This window comes from Neodiprion pinetum, chromosome 1 (assembly GCF_021155775.2).
Source record: "Neodiprion pinetum isolate iyNeoPine1 chromosome 1, iyNeoPine1.2, whole genome shotgun sequence".
In the NCBI taxonomy this organism is placed as follows: Eukaryota; Metazoa; Arthropoda; class Insecta; order Hymenoptera; family Diprionidae; genus Neodiprion; species Neodiprion pinetum.
The window spans coordinates 31,897,944-31,917,827 of NC_060232.1; the positions used below are offsets into that span (position 1 = coordinate 31,897,944).

General features: G+C 35.6%; 5 protein-coding genes across 9 annotated transcripts; 3 read left to right on the top strand and 2 right to left on the bottom strand.

The window, feature by feature from the left end:
- The first annotated feature begins 182 nt into the window (after positions 1–182).
- On the top strand, positions 183–8,686 carry LOC124215120 (AN1-type zinc finger protein 4-like). 4 transcript variants are annotated; one of them, XM_069137235.1, is made up of 8 exons: positions 183–413; positions 492–963; positions 1,062–1,655; positions 1,763–1,928; positions 2,982–3,183; positions 3,376–3,525; positions 3,603–3,720; positions 3,819–8,686. In XM_069137235.1, the coding sequence occupies exons 4-8, from the start codon at positions 1,784–1,786 to the stop codon at positions 6,042–6,044; spliced, it is 2,841 nt and encodes a 946-aa protein (XP_068993336.1). In that variant the 5' UTR covers positions 183–413; positions 492–963; positions 1,062–1,655; positions 1,763–1,783; the 3' UTR covers positions 6,045–8,686. The 4 variants fall into 4 exon arrangements, with proteins under 4 accessions (XP_068993336.1, XP_046474074.1, XP_046474063.1 ...); XM_046618118.2 differs by having other exon boundaries at positions 1,062–1,168; positions 1,246–1,928; XM_046618107.2 differs by having other exon boundaries at positions 1,062–1,928.
- LOC124215132 (probable ATP-dependent RNA helicase DDX10) lies at positions 7,162–12,406 on the bottom strand. Its single transcript, XM_046618151.2, has 13 exons — positions 11,909–12,406; positions 11,559–11,750; positions 11,131–11,403; positions 10,571–10,692; positions 10,273–10,474; positions 10,037–10,199; positions 9,672–9,855; positions 9,316–9,492; positions 8,905–9,176; positions 8,462–8,688; positions 7,875–8,257; positions 7,664–7,801; positions 7,162–7,303 (listed from the first exon to the last, which is right to left on the bottom strand). The coding sequence occupies exons 1-13, from the start codon at positions 12,008–12,010 to the stop codon at positions 7,291–7,293; spliced, it is 2,448 nt and encodes an 815-aa protein (XP_046474107.1). The 5' UTR covers positions 12,011–12,406; the 3' UTR covers positions 7,162–7,290.
- On the top strand, positions 12,200–14,802 carry Alr (Evr1_Alr domain-containing protein Alr). The gene is made up of 2 exons (XM_046618393.2): positions 12,200–12,400; positions 13,212–14,802. The coding sequence occupies exons 1-2, from the start codon at positions 12,317–12,319 to the stop codon at positions 13,626–13,628; spliced, it is 501 nt and encodes a 166-aa protein (XP_046474349.1). The 5' UTR covers positions 12,200–12,316; the 3' UTR covers positions 13,629–14,802.
- A 213-nt stretch (positions 14,803–15,015) lies between these two features.
- LOC124215231 (ribosomal RNA-processing protein 7 homolog A) lies at positions 15,016–16,278 on the top strand. The gene is made up of 4 exons (XM_046618370.2): positions 15,016–15,183; positions 15,265–15,609; positions 15,730–16,035; positions 16,135–16,278. Exons 1-4 carry the CDS (start codon positions 15,147–15,149, stop codon positions 16,218–16,220), a joined length of 774 nt encoding a protein of 257 aa, XP_046474326.1. The 5' UTR covers positions 15,016–15,146; the 3' UTR covers positions 16,221–16,278.
- Positions 16,201–18,364, bottom strand: LOC124215223 (integrator complex subunit 15). 2 transcript variants are annotated; one of them, XM_046618355.2, is made up of 5 exons: positions 18,061–18,364; positions 17,212–17,833; positions 16,829–17,121; positions 16,607–16,712; positions 16,201–16,467 (listed from the first exon to the last, which is right to left on the bottom strand). In XM_046618355.2, exons 1-4 carry the CDS (start codon positions 18,137–18,139, stop codon positions 16,624–16,626), a joined length of 1,083 nt encoding a protein of 360 aa, XP_046474311.1. In that variant the 5' UTR covers positions 18,140–18,364; the 3' UTR covers positions 16,201–16,467; positions 16,607–16,623. The 2 variants fall into 2 exon arrangements, with proteins under 2 accessions (XP_046474311.1, XP_046474303.1); XM_046618347.1 differs by lacking the exon at positions 16,201–16,467 and having other exon boundaries at positions 16,539–16,712.
- Between the last annotated feature and the right edge of the window lie 1,520 nt (positions 18,365–19,884).

Here is a 19,884-nt window from a genome sequence, read left to right on the forward strand (position 1 = left end):
TCGATCGAATAGAACATGTGTAAAAATGAATCGAAAATGAGAGAAAATCGCAAACCTTGGCCTTTTTCAGAGAACGAACAATCAGTGGTCCGTAAAATAAACTTTTTTGACCGAGCTGGCCCCTAAATCCGATCCAAATAAATAGATGGAAGTCTCTTTTATAAAACACTATTCCCTATCTCATCTCTCAACCAGTTATTTCGAGGGTCTCTAAGGGTCCTCTGTGTGGATCAACGGTGACTGAAGATTGCGGAAGACAGCCAGCTAAATGAGGGTTTTTGAAGTTTCGTCAGGGATGGAGCGGGGAGCTTCGATACGGAAATTTCCCACTGTTACCTGGAGTCTCATGCAGTCCGCTGAAAGACTCGGAAAATACATGGTGTACATACATTATGAGTTGTCGAAGGGCAAATGTAGGGCACTCGACCTATAGACATGTAATATGTACACAGATCCGCACGCTCTGATTGGAAATAATAATTATTTTCTAGTATCGCCATCTGTGGACACAATCTGCTCACTCGTAGCGGCGGGTCGAGAACGAACAAAGTACGCCCATAATTTTGCACACAATACGCAGCGTATCATGACGTAGTGTGAGCAACTTCAGGCTAAACCTCATCCACACACTGATGCCAATAGAAAAAAACCGTATACTGCATAGCAGGATGAAACTAATTACGTAATTAGTGCATAATTTAGTCGACAAAGCGTAAATAGAACGTAAAATAAATGTTGAGAGGTGAAATATATTTGGTTCCGAATGAATTTTCATACTTTCCTCAATTGCGGTGATAAAAAAAAATCGGCGAATATTCAGTTATAAGGTTTCCATATTGCCACTTTGACAAATCAAAACACAATAGATATAATAGCTTAGTGAACAGTGAAACGTATTTGGCAAATTTTTGCGACGTTGAAATAAGATGATAGAAATGTTATATTTTCATCGTTAAAAAAATGGTGAGTACATCTTTTTGAAAACCGATACAGTTGTAAAAAAAAAATTATCAAATATGGTAGGGTAGTTCAGGTGTCGGAATAAGAAAATGGCGTTTTAGAATCTGCAATCGTGGGATCTAGGAAACTGCATCGGAAAATAATCCCGAATATTACAAGCGAAGTAAAGAGAGGGAGAAAGGGGAAAAAGAGGGCCAAATATATATGAGTAATTTCTAATCGGTTGGGCACTGGCAGGATGTGAATCATCGTCCTCATAGTGGCTTATCACGGGATTATTTCCAGGTGTAACCACGGACGAGCAGATTTGAGCGACTTTAACGAGGATCAGGTAGCCGTCCAGGCTGCCCACCAATTGACAAACTACACCCAAAGTCATAACTCGACATTATTTCACCTAGTTTCGTGCTCACGCAAGTTTCTCCAAGTTTTTAAAATTTCCAGTTTTCTCACCTCAACTATCAAACGACAACTTAATGTATTAGATTAACAAAGAGAGACTAGCAAATCGGAGCACCACCTTAATTGCTCAAAAACGGAAAACAATCAATGTAAACGGTGTCTCTGAATTTCAATGCTGTGTCAACGTTGGCCATCTGATTGAATCTTCTACGGTATTGGAACGTGTCAAGTGATCTGTGGCAAGAAATGGCGCAGAACCACGGAACGGGCAATATTGCATATCCGTGTGAAATGTAATAGCTGTGAACAGGAGGTGTACAAAAATTACTCCAAAAAGTAACAAGCCTAAAGTCAGTGTCGATATTTGTTTCTCCTTTGAAAATTGGGCAACATGTCTCAGGAGCATAAGTGGCGGCCCTGGATGCCGGCAGGTGCTGAAGAAGCTGCTGGCGGTGAAGGGTCTATGGAAATTTATATCGAAACATTGATGGGCCTTGCATTCGAAATGACTGTGTCGCCCAATGATACCATCGGATTTATAAAACAAAAAATTCAACGTGTTGAAGGTGAGTAGGTAGCTTGTATTAGATATTCGTATCTGAGACGGGATGTGATCTACTGTTTATAAAATCAATATGTCTTGCATTTTGACCCGCCGAAGTTGAAAGTTTGTCTTTCTTTCATAGAACCAAAATTTATTATACTGTTTAATTAACATTGGTTCCATTGGTCTGTCTATCACAGAATACTAATACAATTGTCAGACTGTGTAGTTTGACAATGAACCCGCCATACAAGTATAACGCTTGTTTCAGAATTCCAATATTTTAATATACAGTAACTTGATAAATCTATGATTCATATTCAAGTTCAAACATAATATAGAGCTTCAAAATGATGAATACTGTATCATCTTGTATACATATAGTTAAATGCACATGTATTGTAAACTGTGGGATTGTGATCTGGTTAAACAATAATAATGTAGCTTCGAAGATCTTGGCAGCTTGAAACATACATTTTACCACTGATACTAATTCTGACAAATATTCATTTTACAATTTCCTCACGCCAGCTAACATAATTGTAGTACAGTTGTAAGAACTCACATTTGTCAATATCTTCTAATAGAGATTTATTTCGCTTTAATGAAGTGGATAAAATCATTTAGAAACAAAAATCGGACGACAGAAAATTCATAAAATGCTTATCTCTTTCATCTTCATTTATTACGTTTCGTCGAAATGGTCTGTGGGATATACTTGTACCGAACTATCTCAGTCAGTGCACACTATATAGTGACAAAATATTGTCTCACTATCAAATGACTGGTAATTGTATGTTAGGTGAAAATGAAGTTGTATTAGTATTGCAAAGAACAACTCATGCATTACATTAATGTCTGTTCCACCTCTTCGCAAGCCTTAAAATATTAAAAACATGATACTTAATATGAAATAGGTTTATGCAACTGTGAATTTATTTTCACTACTAATAAGTTAATAAGAGGTTGAACTTTAGAAAAATATTGATTACAGTATCCCTGCAGCAAATCTTTGATGGACATATAAATTTATTTTATCACCTTAATGGAAATTGTGTTTCTGTTTCCATTACAGGTATTCCAGTATCTCAGCAGAACATAGTATATAATTTATGCGAACTCTCCGATTCAAGTACACTTTTGGACCATAACATACGGGAAGGTGCTACCTTGAAGCTGGTCTTGTCAATGCGAGGTGGACCTATTAGCACGCGTCGTTTACCCCAAGTGGATGATTATTCCATTAGAGAACTTCGCGAATTTGTCGAAAATAACAAGTTAGTGAACTGTAGAATTGTATATGATAAGTTTAGTTTTGATATCTTCCAATTCAGACACATTTTTCACTTCCACAAGCACTATCAACTTCTAATAACTAGTTTTTTCTGTTTCATGTACTATTACGGGATAAACATATTAATATATAAGTATTATATATACTACATGGCACTGAAAATTCCTTTCCGCAGAGAAAATATGATGGATCAGCTGCCACCAGGGTGTCGAGTGACGGTTCTTGTATTTAGAGAGGGCGATTCTGTCAGTTTGTTTAAAGTGATTGAGAATGACGATGGCACCTACTCTCCCATCGCTGATTCGTGGAGTGGATCATCGATAAGGTATACTTGGATATGCAACAACTGAGATTAGCCCTTTTCGTGAAAAAACCTTATCAAACGTTACATTCTGCCTACAGAAACATTTTCTCGGACTCTGATTGCGAAGAGGTAGCTGAGAGACTGCAAGAAAATTCTACAACTATGGAAAAGATGCATGCTCTGAGACAACAAATGGAGAAGCTCTCGATTCAGAAGGTTTTTATTTTAACTTGATCTGTGTAATTTATTTGGAGAACAGAGGCTGCCTCCTGCAGACAAAAAATTACGGAACATAATTGATTTATGTGTTTTAGTCAAAGAAATCGAAGAAAAAAGATGAGGATGAAAAAACCAGTGTTGTGGATTCTTTGGTAAGCTCAAACGTGGTATGCAGGGAGGACGAAAATTTTAGAAATACCACTCTTTTACCTCCAATTGCAGCTCCTAAACTCCCTGACCCTAATACTGCGAGTTTTAATTTGAGTAGTATGCCAAAAAAATATTTAAACCGTAGACCCAGAGAACTGAAATCTCTGCCACCAGAATACTATAACGCTTTACGAATGCCTTCAAATAAGGAATACGACGATATCGTCACGCATAAATTTGTGCCTAATAAGTTGGACCCCATGAATCAGGAGTTGCAATTAAATCAGAGAGGATTTGGCTCAATAGGAAGCGAAATGGCATCTCAAACAAAAAATTTTGGTCACATTGGGAGCGAAATGATGGCTCGGAAGAAGCGCGAACAAGAATTGGCCAACAGCAAATCAAAACCGTTCTCAACCGACCCATGCAATAATATGTATCTCAATGCAAACTTCGAAAGATACGACCCAACAAACTGGCAAAGAAATGAAAACACAGATAAAGACCTTACACTACCGGACCTGCGCAAAAAGAGCTTTGACAATTTTAGCGACCCCAACGTGTACAGATCACACCGACATTCTCCTACTTTATCAAATCATGAGAATATGCCAATGGAATGCTCTTCTTCAAGTATAGCGATAGTCGAGGAAGAGAATCCCCTGGATACAAACTTTTCACAAAGCCCAATCACAGTAACATCGACTGAATCCACGACAGTTGCCATATCACAATTACCTTCCGAAAGACTCTCCAAATCTAAGAGTACATCTAAAGGTAGATTTAGATTAAGAAGATACGGATTGGTATTTACAGATCACGAACGTCCAAAAACCTGTCCAGACCTAAAGATCTGTCAAAAATCTTACACTGATCTGATGTCTGACAAAACGTATAGCTATGAAGAATCTGACACAGATTCGAAATGCGAATACGACGAAATTTTTCCCAAACAAAAAAGCTGTGATGTTAGCCAGGAGAATATTGCTGGAAAACATATAATTGAGAATCCGAAATTCGAAAATGGGTTTGCTGATCACAGTATCTGTATGGAAAATGTAAATGATTTGTTAGCTCAACGTATGTCTGACACCTCAGCATACGATTATGAATCTGAGAAAGATTTCACTAATTTCAACGCATCTGATAAAACTCGATTATTTCATCAATCTCTGTATAACAGAATAACAACAGGGCGTAATTACATTACTCACAAACTCGGCGAGTCTAGTTTTGAAGGGGGAGATAATAGCTTTCCTAAATACGACAATACAGAAGGTAGATTACATCATTCTGGAAATGATTCCAATGTTCACTTCTTAGGTAGAGTAAAGAGTCCGGTACTTAATGCTAAGGATATATTCGAATCAAGTTATGAAAATAAAGAAAGTTTGTTTGGTTTGGGAAACGATGGAGCAAGAATTACGGATGCATCTGGTTACGACAGTAGTGAATCAAGCTATCTTCAGCTTGATACTGCTGAATTACAGACAGTTAGTGGAGCAGAACCACAGTTACAGGTTCTTGGGCGTGTTCGTAGTCCGATTCTTAGTACGAAAGATATTTTTCATGTAGATAACCAGGAATCTACCGGATTTAAGCCCTCATCTTCGAGCAGACTAGAAGAACTTGGTATCGAGCAAAAAATTAAAATACTTGGGCGTGTTAAGAGCCCTGTTTTAGCCACAGATAATTATAATTTCGAAAAAGAGCATGCTTTGTATAATCCAACTCCTTCTGACGCTGCCTTCTTTGAGAAACAAATAAAAATCTTAGGCAGAGTTACAAGTCCGATTCTTTCATCGGAAGAATACAGCTATGACAAGGAAGATATATTGTACCGTCCAAATTTTCCCGTTAACGATACTCATTTGGATAAGCATATTCAAATTTTAGGTAAGGTACAAAAAAGTGCACCAAAAGATAAAAAGAATGTACAGCCCATCATTTCTAATCCCCCTAAAAAAACGACAGTAAAAACACGTTGCTTCCACTGCCATAAGCGCCTAAATATTACTAACATCTACAATTGCCGTTGCGGAAATCTATTTTGCTCGGCCCACAGGTACTCCGAAGTTCACGGCTGCAATTATGACTATAAAACAGCAGGTAGAAAATTTCTTGAGCAAAACAACCCGTTAGTTACAGCCCCCAAATTGCCTAAGATATAAATGCACTTTCTTTTCTGCACAATTATGAAATTAATTCGTTATTTGTTCTTTTTTTCTTTTTAACCCCATCTGCGATTGGTATGTTACATTATACGCGAGAGTTATGTTTGGTGAAGCATTATTAAATGTACCACGGGTGATATGTGTTGATAATGTATGTAACTATATATAAAAAAAAAAAAAACAGAAAAATGGAATTAAAAAAAAAGTAATACCTAGTGCTAGGTTTCGTATTCGTCCTATTGTGCGGAATAGTTACTAAAACATTCTATTAGTGTCATCTATGCATTAGCTGATAATTTTGACAAAATGGATTCGCTAAATTGACTAAAAAGTTGATTTCTTGGCTAGCATAATTAGAAACAAAGTTTCGTTAAAACTACACCTTAGAATTATTTTCAATAAATGCCTTGTATATTATAATAAAGAATACTAAAAATTATCAAACAACAATCAATAGATTATATGTAACAATATTAAATGCACGAAGGTTTCGATGATCAATATCTACGTTTATTCGAGTTTGATTGACGAGCGTTACCGCATGGCTCATCCAATTTACTCGTGCATTCGAAAATTCCTATGACCTGTTATAATGGCATTTGTATTAATTCTGCGGAATTGTAAAGAAAAAAAAAAAAAAAAAAACAATATTAATAAATGAGAAAAAATTTCGTTTAAGAGTGATTATGATGCTTAAACGCACCTTTTGTAATAACTTGCTTAGAATCCCATATATGTATCTATATACCATACATATATAAACGTATATATTTTTATTAATTCAAGTTGCAACGTATTCAGCTAACTTATTTTCCTTATATAATATAACGTTGCACGATTTATTTAGGAACAAATTTTCACCTGTTACTGTTACGAAAATTTGACTAATACAAAATATTAAGATTACAGCAGTCATTTTACGCCTTTTTCTTATAAATTTGCCCGAAAAAAATCATGTTTACAATTTTACAACAATGATCTGACATTTTTCTCCGATTCTCGATTTCTTAATTAATACCTTTTTACTTCAACTATGAATAACAAACATGATAAGTATCTAATATTTATATATTAGATATATTTGCTAGATAACAAACGTAAACAAAATATATAGTGATGTACTTCATTTGTATGTTTCAGTTAAATAAATGATAAACTTGGTAACATCATTTTAATGGGCTGTCATAAGACTTCCTATTTACTTTGTCATTTTCAAATTTGTACTTCGTCTCGTAAAGCATTCTTACTTTATAAATCTGAAAAAATAATATAAAAATGCTAAATAATGCAAGCAACACGTGTCGGAATCCTGCACCCATTACACCCAGCAGGGGAGATTTATTTATTGATTGTATGAATAAAATTTGAACATTTGATAGTTTGCCATTTAAAAAAAAAACATTTCAATAGTTCAAAGTAGGAACGCAAGTTGTGCGTGAATTTGAGAATTACTGTTCACAAGAATAACGTTGCTTTGAGAAAATCGAGCAGGACTTGAGAATCAATGGTTCCAATATTAGTGGATTAATTTGGAATCGGACATAAATTCATTCTTATACTTCAACGTTTATTATTAATTTCATGGTTTTTTTTGTTTATGCCAACTTAGAGATTACCGATTTTTCAAAAGTTGTAAAGCAAGCTCTTCATCTTCGAGTAGACTAAGACCGACATTCTTATCGCTCAATTTAGCCTTTTTTCTATTTTTCTTTCCGTTTATTTCTTCATTATCTAACAGCTTTCTTTTGGGTATTCTGCGAAAAAAAATGTATCATCAAGAACGAGAAATTTTGAATGCAATTTTAAAATCTAATTATCATTCATTACCTGTCAATTTCATCAGTATCTTCACTGGCATTATCAAATTGAATAGCATCGGTATCCTCGCGTTTGCCATAAATTTTATCTGGATCTGGCAACCAGGACAGGTCTGGCTCGTTCTCATCGCTACTACCATCACTATCTCCTTCATCCTCTGCATCCTCTCCTTCTTGTTCTACCTCCTCATGAACCTTCTTTCTGCTAGCTTTCAGTTTCTGTTTCTCTTCCCGATGTTTTGCTCTTATTCTTTCTTTGAATCGTTCTTTATCAAAACGATCCTCCTCACGTAGTATCGCCTTTGCTTTTTCAATATCAATCCCAGAGCTCTCTTCATTTTCGTATTCACGTGCTCTCTCAGACATTTTAGATTTTGTAGGGTTTACAATCACCTATAAATATGTATTCATTATCGTTACCAGCAAATTTATTGCCACAATCTTCAAATTACGCCTCTGGCAAGATATTAAATTTAAATTACGGTATTATAAAAATCAAAAATGTGTTTAACACATGTGTCATTTCATAAACTCAGAATAAAAATTGAATGTAAAAATGTATAATGTAAATAATATACATATATGAAATACAAATACCTGGCCCTCATCATCAAAAGTAGTTTTTTTATTCGCAACTATTTTCTTCTTCAGAATTTTTTTAGCTAATGCAGCTTTTGTGACAGCTTTCTTCTTTGCTGTATTTGTATTGTCTATGTTTTCAGTATATTTATCTTCCGTATGATCGTTCAGAGAATCGTTGCCGTCTTGGATGTCTATGTCTCGCCGTTTTACAGTTAGAATATTTTCGTCACTGTCACTATCCTCTATAAATGGCACACAAAATAGAACCGTACATATGGAGGAAGGTTTTTTCATATAGAATCATATATTCCATTATTCATACAAGAAAATATCTTCAAAAACTGACTCATCCGTACCCCTCTAAATGCAAAATCTAAAAATATTTTCCACAAATACTCAGATGTATTCTGAAAATTTCGAACAGCTTATACCTATAAATTTTTTTTTCTTAAACTCACCATTGCCAAAAAATGTGTCTCTTCGATCCCGCGAATCAACAGCATGATATTCATTGTCACTATTCTCACGTGGCTCATTGCCACTCGTGCTATTTCCACATTCTTTATCGGAATCACTATCTGATTCGATGTTATAATTACTTAGTTTTTGTGATATTTCGGAATTTGTAGAATCGGTTAATTTACTGAGTTTTTTCGCACGTAGATTTTCCTTCGCTTTATTGATTTTTTGAAGAAATCGTATCCTGGGTGGTATTGCCAATCCCAATGATCTGTCAAGTGTATGCGTCATGTAATGAATGAATAATTCTTGGAATGTCACTGGGAACGCACAGATTGATCACATTTATATTTACAGAAAACTTTGGGCAAGATAATGGGTAGGACCCCATCATATCATACAAAACTTACTTGGCATAGGCATCCGTATTTAGCTGATGCACGTCGAATATACTCTTGTCTTTCATAAGAAAGACGGATTTTACATAAGCAACAAAGGCTCTCTGAGCCGTCTCTTTCAGCGCCACATCTCTAGCAAGTAATGCTTCCATCTTTCTATGAGGGGACTGCAGTTTATTCGGATTGATTCTGAGAAATATATTCACATATTATACCTTTACCAATTTCTTGTCTGCCAATGTTCTTAACAATAAATACAAGTAATAATCTAAATAATAATTGCCATTTATAGAAAAGAACATGAGTACATATTACAATGTTGAGAAGCCACTTCGTTTCAGAAATTGTGTAAGTGTAAATTCACTTACTTGATAACATTAATAGGAACTTTATGTTCCTGCAGTTGCTCAATCATATTGATCTCACTTGGCAGTAAAACAAGTAAGGATTCTCCACCTCTTTGGAATCTGGCAGTTCTACCTGCTCGATGTATATAAGCATTGACATCTTCTGGACAATCCATTTGCACTACCCAATTCACCGCCGGGAAATCTAAGTTCGTAATAATTTTCATTATGAAATTCTTGTGACTGATTAAAAAAAAAGTGATAATCATGTATACAACGAATGGTACTTTCTATATATTTGAAGAAGTGAGTAAATATGACTCTTGACTTCCCAGATACATTATCACAATTTATCTAATTAATTGATAATTCATCAAACAAATTACCTAATCCTCTGGCGGCAATATCAGTAGCAAAAAGTACAGCATGCTGTTTTTTGCAAAATGCTTCATAAATAGCCATTCGTTTCAACTGGTGAAGTGTACCATACAATGCAAGCAAACTTACTCCTGGTTTTAAACGGCAAAACATATCATTCACGTATTTGACCTAGAAACCATTCAAATGTTGTACTTTTACTCAATAACCGTAAGTGATGAATCTATCACTTAGAAACAAATACCTGTTTGCAGCTGGAAAAAAATACAAGTATTTTTTGCCGCAAATGATTCCTAACAAAAGACCACAACATTGACATTTTATCCTCCAAATTACAGACAACATAACTCTGTTGTAAACGCTCTGGTGTCTTATGTGTGGCATGTTCATGAACAGATACATACATTGGATCATGTAAACTCAATCTGGCCAAATCCTTGACTGACCTATTGTGAGTTTTGGATGGTTAGGGTATGTAATCTAAAAAAACTTTTGGTAGGTAGCAATGTAATATCTGTTTAGTTGCAATATGATATACATACTTAGTTTGCGTTGCTGAAAATAAAAGTGTTTGCCGTCGAGATGGCAAATTCTCAATAATGCTATTCATCGTTTGCTCGAATCCCATATCTAAACATCGATCAGCTTCATCAAGAACTAATACCTAAAACAAACAGGGTTCAAAAATAATTGGGTAGGGCAATTCCATATTGTAAACCTAACACAGTTGTTGAATTTTTAATTATCTAATTTCTCAGATAAGCAGCAAAGGTAATAATGAGGTAACTGAAAAATACATAGGGAAAACACATTTTGAATAATCCAAGATGTCTTTTTCCAAGCCCAAACGGTTCCAAATTTCAAAACAATAGTACTCTTTAAATTCAAATACATGCCATTATATTTTGATATTTTTCTTATGGTTCACGATTCAAACTCTTATTCAGAATAAGAAAGACAAAAACAAAATAAGTGGAAATGCCTCATTATTGAATTCCGCCACCAAGTATATACAAATATATATATATATACACAATATATATATATACACAAAATTTGATTATACATCTGAGTAAACTCTACATTGATCCTTTGAATGTACCTGCATATTCACACAGTCAAATAATGGATTCTCATCCATATGTTGCAACAATCTACCAGGCGTACAGATGACAATGTTGCACTGATGCATCCGTTTTTTTTCAAAATGCAGATCTTTACCGCCGATAATAAGACCAGCCGAAAAATCATGGTAACAGCCAACTTTTCTTAAGGTTTCGTATATTTGATAAGCCAACTCCCTGGTTGGCGTGATAACCAGGGCTCCAACAGCATCCAATCGTGTCCATTGTTTACAGTACAAAATCTCTAAAATCTATTGGCAACAAAATTCATTGTCCGATAAAGTCATCTGTATTCAATTATATTATAACGGTGAAATATAAATAGAACTAGGCAGTGATTCAGATCTCCTACCAATGTTCGCAGTTAATTCGTGACCATCCAAAATTGTCATGTATATATATTTACCGGTATTAAAAAGGCTAAAGTTTTTCCGCTGCCTGTTTTTGCTGCTCCCAAAATATCAAGGCCACGCAATGCTAAAGCGATGCTTTGTCGTTGAATTTCCGTCGGCTCGAGGAACTCGTTTACTTTCAAACCTCTTAGAGTTCGCTGCGACAGTGGGAGGTCGGAAAAAGTCTTGACTTTAGAAATATCGACCTAAATGGGGAGACAATTACAATTTTGTAACTCTACTAGCAATCTTCAGCGCCTTCTGACGCTGACAGGTGCCATTGCACTCGGCATGCTACTCTTTAACATCATGCTACAATAGGTTAGGATATAAACAACAATACTGTAGTATGCTTGAAACTGACCGTTTTATAGGCAGCTTGAAGTTTTTCAATGATCTTCTCTTCAGGTTCATATTTTTTCTTATGGTATATCTTGACTTTTTTTTTCGTCCCTTTATTCGACATGGCAAATAATTAACCAAAATTCACACCTCAAACACGATCGTACCCTCAACAATCAGACCACATGGGATTCGATCACTGATACACAATCGTCAAGAGCCAAAAGTGGTGTGAAGAAGAGAAAGTAATTTCAATCGTCCGATACACTTTGTTGCACACATTTTTCACGGCGTGACCGCGTCTCCTGTACTACATACTCGATGCTCCAATCTTGCCACAAAATTCGCGTAAATATTTGAGAGGTTATGTATTGAATCACGTAACAAACATGAAATAAGCATTATCAGTTTTAATGTCACCTAAAGAGATATGGTTTTCGACAAGCCCTGTAGAACTTGTACAGATTTTAAAACATGGGCAAAATTACAGAAGGAAACATTCGATTCAGAACAAGTAAGATAGTTTTTTTTTCTAGTCTACTTAATCCACATACGGCAATCTTGCATGTTCCATCATGTCGCTTGGAACAGGCGGTTTAGTAGTTAATATTTCAATTCAATGCATAATTCTTATTACTGCAAAAGTGGACATTTTTTTCTTATTATTTCAAACAATCAACCATCAACGAAGTATCTATTCGCACTAGAAAGTGAACCTTAACTGAATACTCTGGATACTCCAGCCAGGCCAAATGTTTAATTGTCTCGAATTTTACACTAAAAATTGGAGTGTCCGAACGATTATTCAAGTCACGCTCAAATTGCGTAACAAAGGTTAGATTAAATTCGGTCTCTATTATACCTACGTTACAGTTTAAATAACTGTATTTTACTATAATCCAAAACCACGGCAAACTGAAGATACGAACGACGCTGTGAGTGTATGTCACTCTTCAGAGAATGAGTTAGAGAAAAATTTTATTTCCATAAACTTGACGTGCCTTGCAAACTTATTCAAACACTCTAATATCTTCTCAACATTCATAACACACGCATATTATATATATTTAGAGTGCTCCATATAGGTTCACTCTGTAGTGTGAATGGACATAACAAACAATTAAACGTTTTACTTAGTAGACTAGATGTGTAAATTAAGGATCAAGTCAACCCACATGAAAGAAAGTATATTCACAAATGTTCATTCTGCTGCACAGATTTTTCGTTAAGTTAATATTCACAATTAACAAGCTATTATGGTAAAGACAAAATTTCCGCTGATTCAAGATCTAATTGTTATTCTCGGTTCTTCCTTAATTGCATAGAAAACAGAACAAAAGGTGAAAGAGGCTCAGGGCTCTGCGCAGCAGGTAGAGTCTACAGGAGCAACAAATAGGCGCAATGATTGTCCTCTTGATAAAGATGAGCTAGGTTCTAAAACGTGGGCTTTTCTGCATACGATGGCTGCCTACTATCCTGATAAACCAACAAGCGAGCAAAAGACGGACATGAAGAACTTCTTCACTATATTTTCCAAGTTTTATCCATGTAATACATGCGCAGAGGATTTGCAGGTGCAACTGAAAAAGTCACCACCACAAACTGAGTCCCAGCATCAACTGAGCCAATGGCTTTGCAATATACACAATCAAGTCAATGAAAAATTAGCAAAGCCTTCCTTCGATTGTAATTTAGTTAATCAAAGATGGCGAGATGGATGGTTGGATGGTTCTTGTGACTGAGCAAATTACACATTGCAATTTACAGTCTTGTGAACTAGGTGCATAATGTTACTAACATTAAAACAATATTGAAATAGCCTTGAGAAAAAACTTCAAGTTAATTAATAACAGAAATTCAGAATTTTTACTCTTTCGTCATTGGTACAATTCATCGGAATTTCATGACTGCAAGTACGTATTGAGAAATGTGACGAGGTACAGGAAAAATTTTTATTTAAAATCTTAGCATTTTTAGTAAGTTATATTCATTTGGCTATGGATTAAGCTCCTTGTTAGTGCTCCCTTAGTGTGTACTCATTCAAACAGAGCAATATAGGCTGATAAGGTAAATAATCAAACCATGGTTCCCGTTATAAATCATGGAACTTGCATTTAGAAAATTTTGTGTCTTTTATGTGTCTAGTTGTGAAATTATTAATATGATATTAAATATTCAAGTACCATGATAGTATTGATCACATGTTCCACGTATTTTACTTCAAACAAGTTGAGCTGATTACTCTGGATTTTTGTTATTTCACTTGTCTACAATTCATCTACAAAGGTTTCAACCTTCGTGTATTTTTACCTCGTTAGATATGTTATCCTAACTGCATTTGGCATTACTTTCCCGAATGTTCTGTGCTCATTTCATTAAGAATTCTCAATTTCGTTTCTGAAGAAACAACAGAATTTTATTGCGACGCAATGATTATGAATAAAAATGATAAAATAACAAGCCATCAGGAATCATCGAGGCATTTTTAGAGGAATCTGTAAAGGAATTTAGTCGTGAAAATTGATGCAAACAATTATGGAATCGAAACACTACAGACACCTGAGTCCTCTGGTATAATTCAAATTTGGTGAGTTTCAATTGTAGTATGCTATTTATAGAAGACGTTTTTTACGTAATTAGTATCATGGATGAGATGAAAGCTTAATTACAGCCACTACACTGTACACTATACATATACATGTAATAATGTTAATACATGTACATTGTTCTTGTTAATTGTGTATATAGTGAAATATGCGTAGCATCTGATGTTCTAGTTTGCAATAAAACTGAACAAAGCAATTAAAAAAGGCAGATTAATTCTTCCTTGTAGTAATTTTTGCCTTCAGAGAGTAAATGCCAAAATTCTAAAAATAGCAGAAATTGATGCAATAAAGCAAAAGTTAGAGACAAACATTAGGACAATCTGTCCAGAGAAGTCAAAGTAAATCCCATCAGTGAACGACGAACGTGATTCAACCGTCGCATTTGCGACGAGAATAGCGTCCTACGATTGGCTCTAGATTTCTGGCTTGGTGAGGGCATATCCAACGCAGCCAATCGCGGGATACTATTTTTGTCGCAAACGCGATTGCCGTTACAATGTAACAATTGGAAGCGTACCCTAAGGCGTTGGATACCTTACATGTGGTCAACGTGCTTACCGTGCTTAGGTTATAAATCTTAACAAATTTGTGATTCGTACAAACGCGTGTCAAGTTTGTTTTTTTTTCGACATTTCTTTGCAAATCCGGACTACAATGACAGTGAACAAGCAAATGACTAACGGATATAAAGGTATTGCAAACGCAAAATGCATATATAACGGTCGCATAATAATTCCTGTTATTTAAATTTAAAATATTTTTAATACTCCAGTGTTGTGGATTCGATACGGAGAGCCAAACTCAGAGCGGCATCAGATATTCATAAAAGAGCACTCCTTGAGGAAACAGGAGCCTCAATACCCAAAGGGACGCACGCTGTTTGTACTAAACATCTCACCCTACATCAGCGCTGATAGTATTACGAATGCATTTGCAGAGAGATGCGGCCCTGTCAAATCTGTGACATTTGCACCAAGGCATGAAGAATCTCAAAACGGATTCAAAGTCTGCTATATTGTCTTTGAAAAAGAATCTGGCTTAGACAAAGCTTTATTATTGCCTGAAAATTATGTCTTATTGTTGAAATCTACAGAAGATTCTACTACCGGTATTATAAGTAAGTCGAATATTTCTTATGAGCATGAACTATATTGCCAATCCTGTAATTATATTTTCATTGACTAGAATGTCCATAGTACACAATGAATCTCATTGACCTTGATTTCCCATCATACAGAATGGTGCAAGCAGTATAACAACTCTGTATGTGATGAGGAAAAGACTCAAAAAGAAATCGAGGAATATATGCATGGCTACGACCAGCGTGTAGCTAATAGATTAATGGAAGCGAGCGCAAAAGCAGAGAATAGAGGGAATCCAGATGGGTGGACTGTTGTCACTGGTACAAAAAAGCGAGGTCAACGCGCATTGTTACGAAAAGAATCAGCCATCGGAAAGGTTCGACAAAAACAGGCGAAGAGCAATGAAAAGAAGCAGTTACTTAACTTCTACACCTTCCAAATTCGTGACTCGAAAAAACAAAGTAAGTTGCATTCACTTGACAAAGTGCATATTTGGTGTTGGTATGTTGATTAAGTTCTGTTAAACATAAATAAATTGTATCATTTTGTTATTATTACAGATTTAGCAGAGCTGCGCAAAAAATTCGAGCAAGATAAAGAGAAGTTGCAACAGCTCAAAATTAAGAGAACTTTTAAACCGTTTTAAGTGAATTTTCGGCACTGAGTGCTATACAAATTGTGAATAAATTTATGCTACAAATTAATGTGGTGTCTTGCCTATTCTATACTCAAGTTCCAAAATGATTTGATAATGAATTCAATGCTAGCTTCACATAATCTTCACATAAATTCTTCCGCAAAGCATATACATGAGTTCAAACTCAGCATTTTATGCGGTCAGTCTCAGCACTTCCCGGGTAAGATGCATTTTATTTATCTGCCCGCTTTCTGTTCTAGGGAAGAGTTTTTATAAGATGTGATGACATATAAAGTTTAAAAAGTGATTGAGTAAAACGACTAAAAATTTTTGTTATAAAATACGTAATATATACATACATCTTACAATTATAAACTGTACAATATTCAAATTACATTTGCATTTCTTGAAGTCATGCCATCTTTGATGTGTTCGTTTTTAACGTCCACTCTATAAGAAAATGTTGGTACGACAACGGTTGCAGCAGAGCAAGTAACTCCTCTGAAATCATAAATGTTAGAACTTCTAATTGTGTCTTTTACTGCTACAAGAGAAAAAATCTGCACTTACGGCTTCTGGAATCATCTAACTGTAATTTACAATGATAAATTACTTACGTTTGTTTCCATATATACAATTTGCAGACATTGCCGCACTAACAGCTTGCGCAAGCCGCTCCAGTGCAAGGTCACGGGATGCGGATTGCAACTGTATGTGTGGAATGTTTGTTAATACACGAGCAGTAGCAGCTAGATGTTGTGCCGAAATAGCATGCCTATTGCTGCCGCTATTTTTCAGTCGTAGCACAGAATCCATAAGAAGCTGTTGTATCTTTGAGTAAAATTTTTGCTGTCCATCTTCTGTAGTCGTAGTTGCAGGATCATGTCGTAATGGACTAAGTACACACCACCTGAAGTTTGAAATGGAAAAAATGAAGACAGACAATTCTAGATCTTTGGGAAAATGATGTAGCAACTCAAAATCAAAAAATAAGATTCACCTGAAAAGGCCAGCTATAGGAGTGATTGGAGTCATCGGAATGCCTCCAGTTGGTAGAGCAGGATTATCCATTAAAGATGTCAATAATAGACTGGGATTTTCATCTATCCAATCACCAATGAGTTTCAACAATTCTGTAGGTGGGTTTCTGTCTTTGTAAACTTCACCTATTGCAGTGAGAAGATTTGCCGTAAAATGAGGCGCTAAGAGTGGCAACTGCTTGAGTTTGTCGACAGTATTGGGGGTTAGTACAAAATAGTCCTGTAAGATATGACGAGCCAAACCAACGCTCTGAACTGAGGTCGAGCCCAGCTGCTGCATCCATATTCCAGTTGCATTCAACACTGGTTTATTATGCGTGGTAATGGCTAGCGATACTAAATTCCCTAAGATTGTGTGTCTGGAACTTTCAGCAGGGAATAACGATAAAAAAACAGCATTGCGAACTGCGGGACTTCCACCAGGACTTTGAAAGAAATCACTTAGAACTTCGACCAGTTGTAACTCCTGTATAGCTGATGGTGTCATGCGTTTCTTACGCCTTTCAATTTCTCCAAATACAAATTCCGATATCAGGTCCATTTGCAGATCCATCTGCTTCCCAGGTCTAGCGCACAACATCTCTGAAGAAAAACTTTGCAATAAATCAATGGTGAATGTAAAAATATGATGTAACTGAGGTCTCGTGCATCTTAATCATAGTTAAATAAGTTGATTATGCGACAATTTTCGCAGAGCGATTTCCAAGCTGTGAGAAGTATAATTGGATAAAACTTGGAACATGTGAAACTTAGTGCTCAATTCTAACCTATCAAACACCGAGAGTTGTTAAAATGTTGAATGTACTTACCAATTCTGCACAAGGCTTCTCGTGCGCAGAAAGGAAAATCTAGCTTTCTCAAAGCTTGAATAAAATCATTTGTCGACATTTACCTAGCTTCTTTGAAAATCTGTCGCTGTCGCAAATATGGCTTTTGGTAAAATTACGATCGTTTGATAGTATGAGAAATGTCGACGGTAATTCAATGGGATGACAGTTTCAGTTGTAATCATTAAAACTCAATGAAAATTATAATTTGTTTACATAAACATCGCTGTCCCATTGCAAACATAAAGAGCGGCGTGAAATAGCGACATTTTATTAGACCTAAGCATTGGACATCGAGTAACTTCAAATCAGGAAGTTTTAAATCAACATGCATCATGCATCGGTCAATATGTATTTTGCAATACCGGCATGGTTAACTTACATCTCATTTTCAATCACACGCCTTTCTATGGCTTATAACTTAGGGCCACAACACGCGTGAATCCGGTACTGGCTTAAATACTGATAAAACTGATAAAAATTTCATTTTCACAGAAAGGGATACCTTTCCATAAATATTTACCTCAAGGCACAATTGAACAACCTCAAAAGCTTAAAGTCAGAGATGAACAGTTACAAAGTCATATCTGACTCACTCATGTTACACCGTAACAATTATCTCAGCCTCGACATCCATCGTAAATCTACTTTTGAATCACCTATAAACTTTTATATTTCTGCCTCAGACTCATTAATCCTTCGGGGTCACTGTTATTTTTCGTCCCATGAGAAATACATTAATTTCCGGGGTCGTATCGCCCCAAGGTGACCGCGGAGGGTGAAAAAAAATTTACCTTCCCGTGGAAGATACTAAATAACACAATATCAGAGCGTTCTTAGAAGTCGATTGAATGAAGATAATTCGAAAAATCAATCAGCGTGCAAATGAGTTGCATTATAAATTAAGTGTTTCTGCAAATCATTTTTTATAGGTATCACACTTATAATTCGCACACCAGTTCTTTATCTCTCTTTTCTTAAACGTTTTAACACCCCTTACCCGCAAAAGAATGACGATTCTTCAAGTTTTCGGGCCTAATCTTTTGAATGCGTTCTCTGTATAAAATTTCATATAGACTCGGACAGAAAATGTAGAAAACCTTGTTGAAACGTAAAAATTTTTATTCAAATTGTGTACGCTCGTTATAAATCTTTTTAGTATGGTTTCCTGTTATTGCGCTGTAAAAAATTAGCGGTGTTAGAAGTGACCAAAAGTGGCCGGTGTTTTTAGTAGTCCATTCTGAACGTGAACGTCAGGTGGTGTTAGATTGACGACAGATTATAGTATTACATCGACATCAAATAGTGCTAGATTGAAACCAAGAAATATTCTATAGAAGTCCACATCGCATGTTTTTTACAGTATGCTATCCGAATTTATACGTAATTTTAACAAGGGTTGATCTGATCGATTTGGAAAAGGCTGCAATCATTTTTATCGGAAAAATACATCAAATTAGTATATAAAACATTTAGTAAAAAGCCTTTTTCGAAATCCGTAAAAATTTTTGTGAAAATCAAAAGTGAGCCAGTATGACAGCTGTGCATACGAATAAGTTTCTTCTTTTCTAAATAAAAAACCAGTCTGCAAATATTCAATTTGGTACGTAACTTGTACCCAAGAATACTTGATTTATCCCTTAGTCGATCCCCCAAATACCTGTTATTGAATGAAAACATATGCCTGCATGAATTGTAAGTATCAGGATGCCAAAGTGCGTACGATATGAAGCAGTGCCATTAAACACAGAATAAAAAATTGGGCTGGCCTTAGAGCCACACAGTATCAACTCCACGCGCATAAAA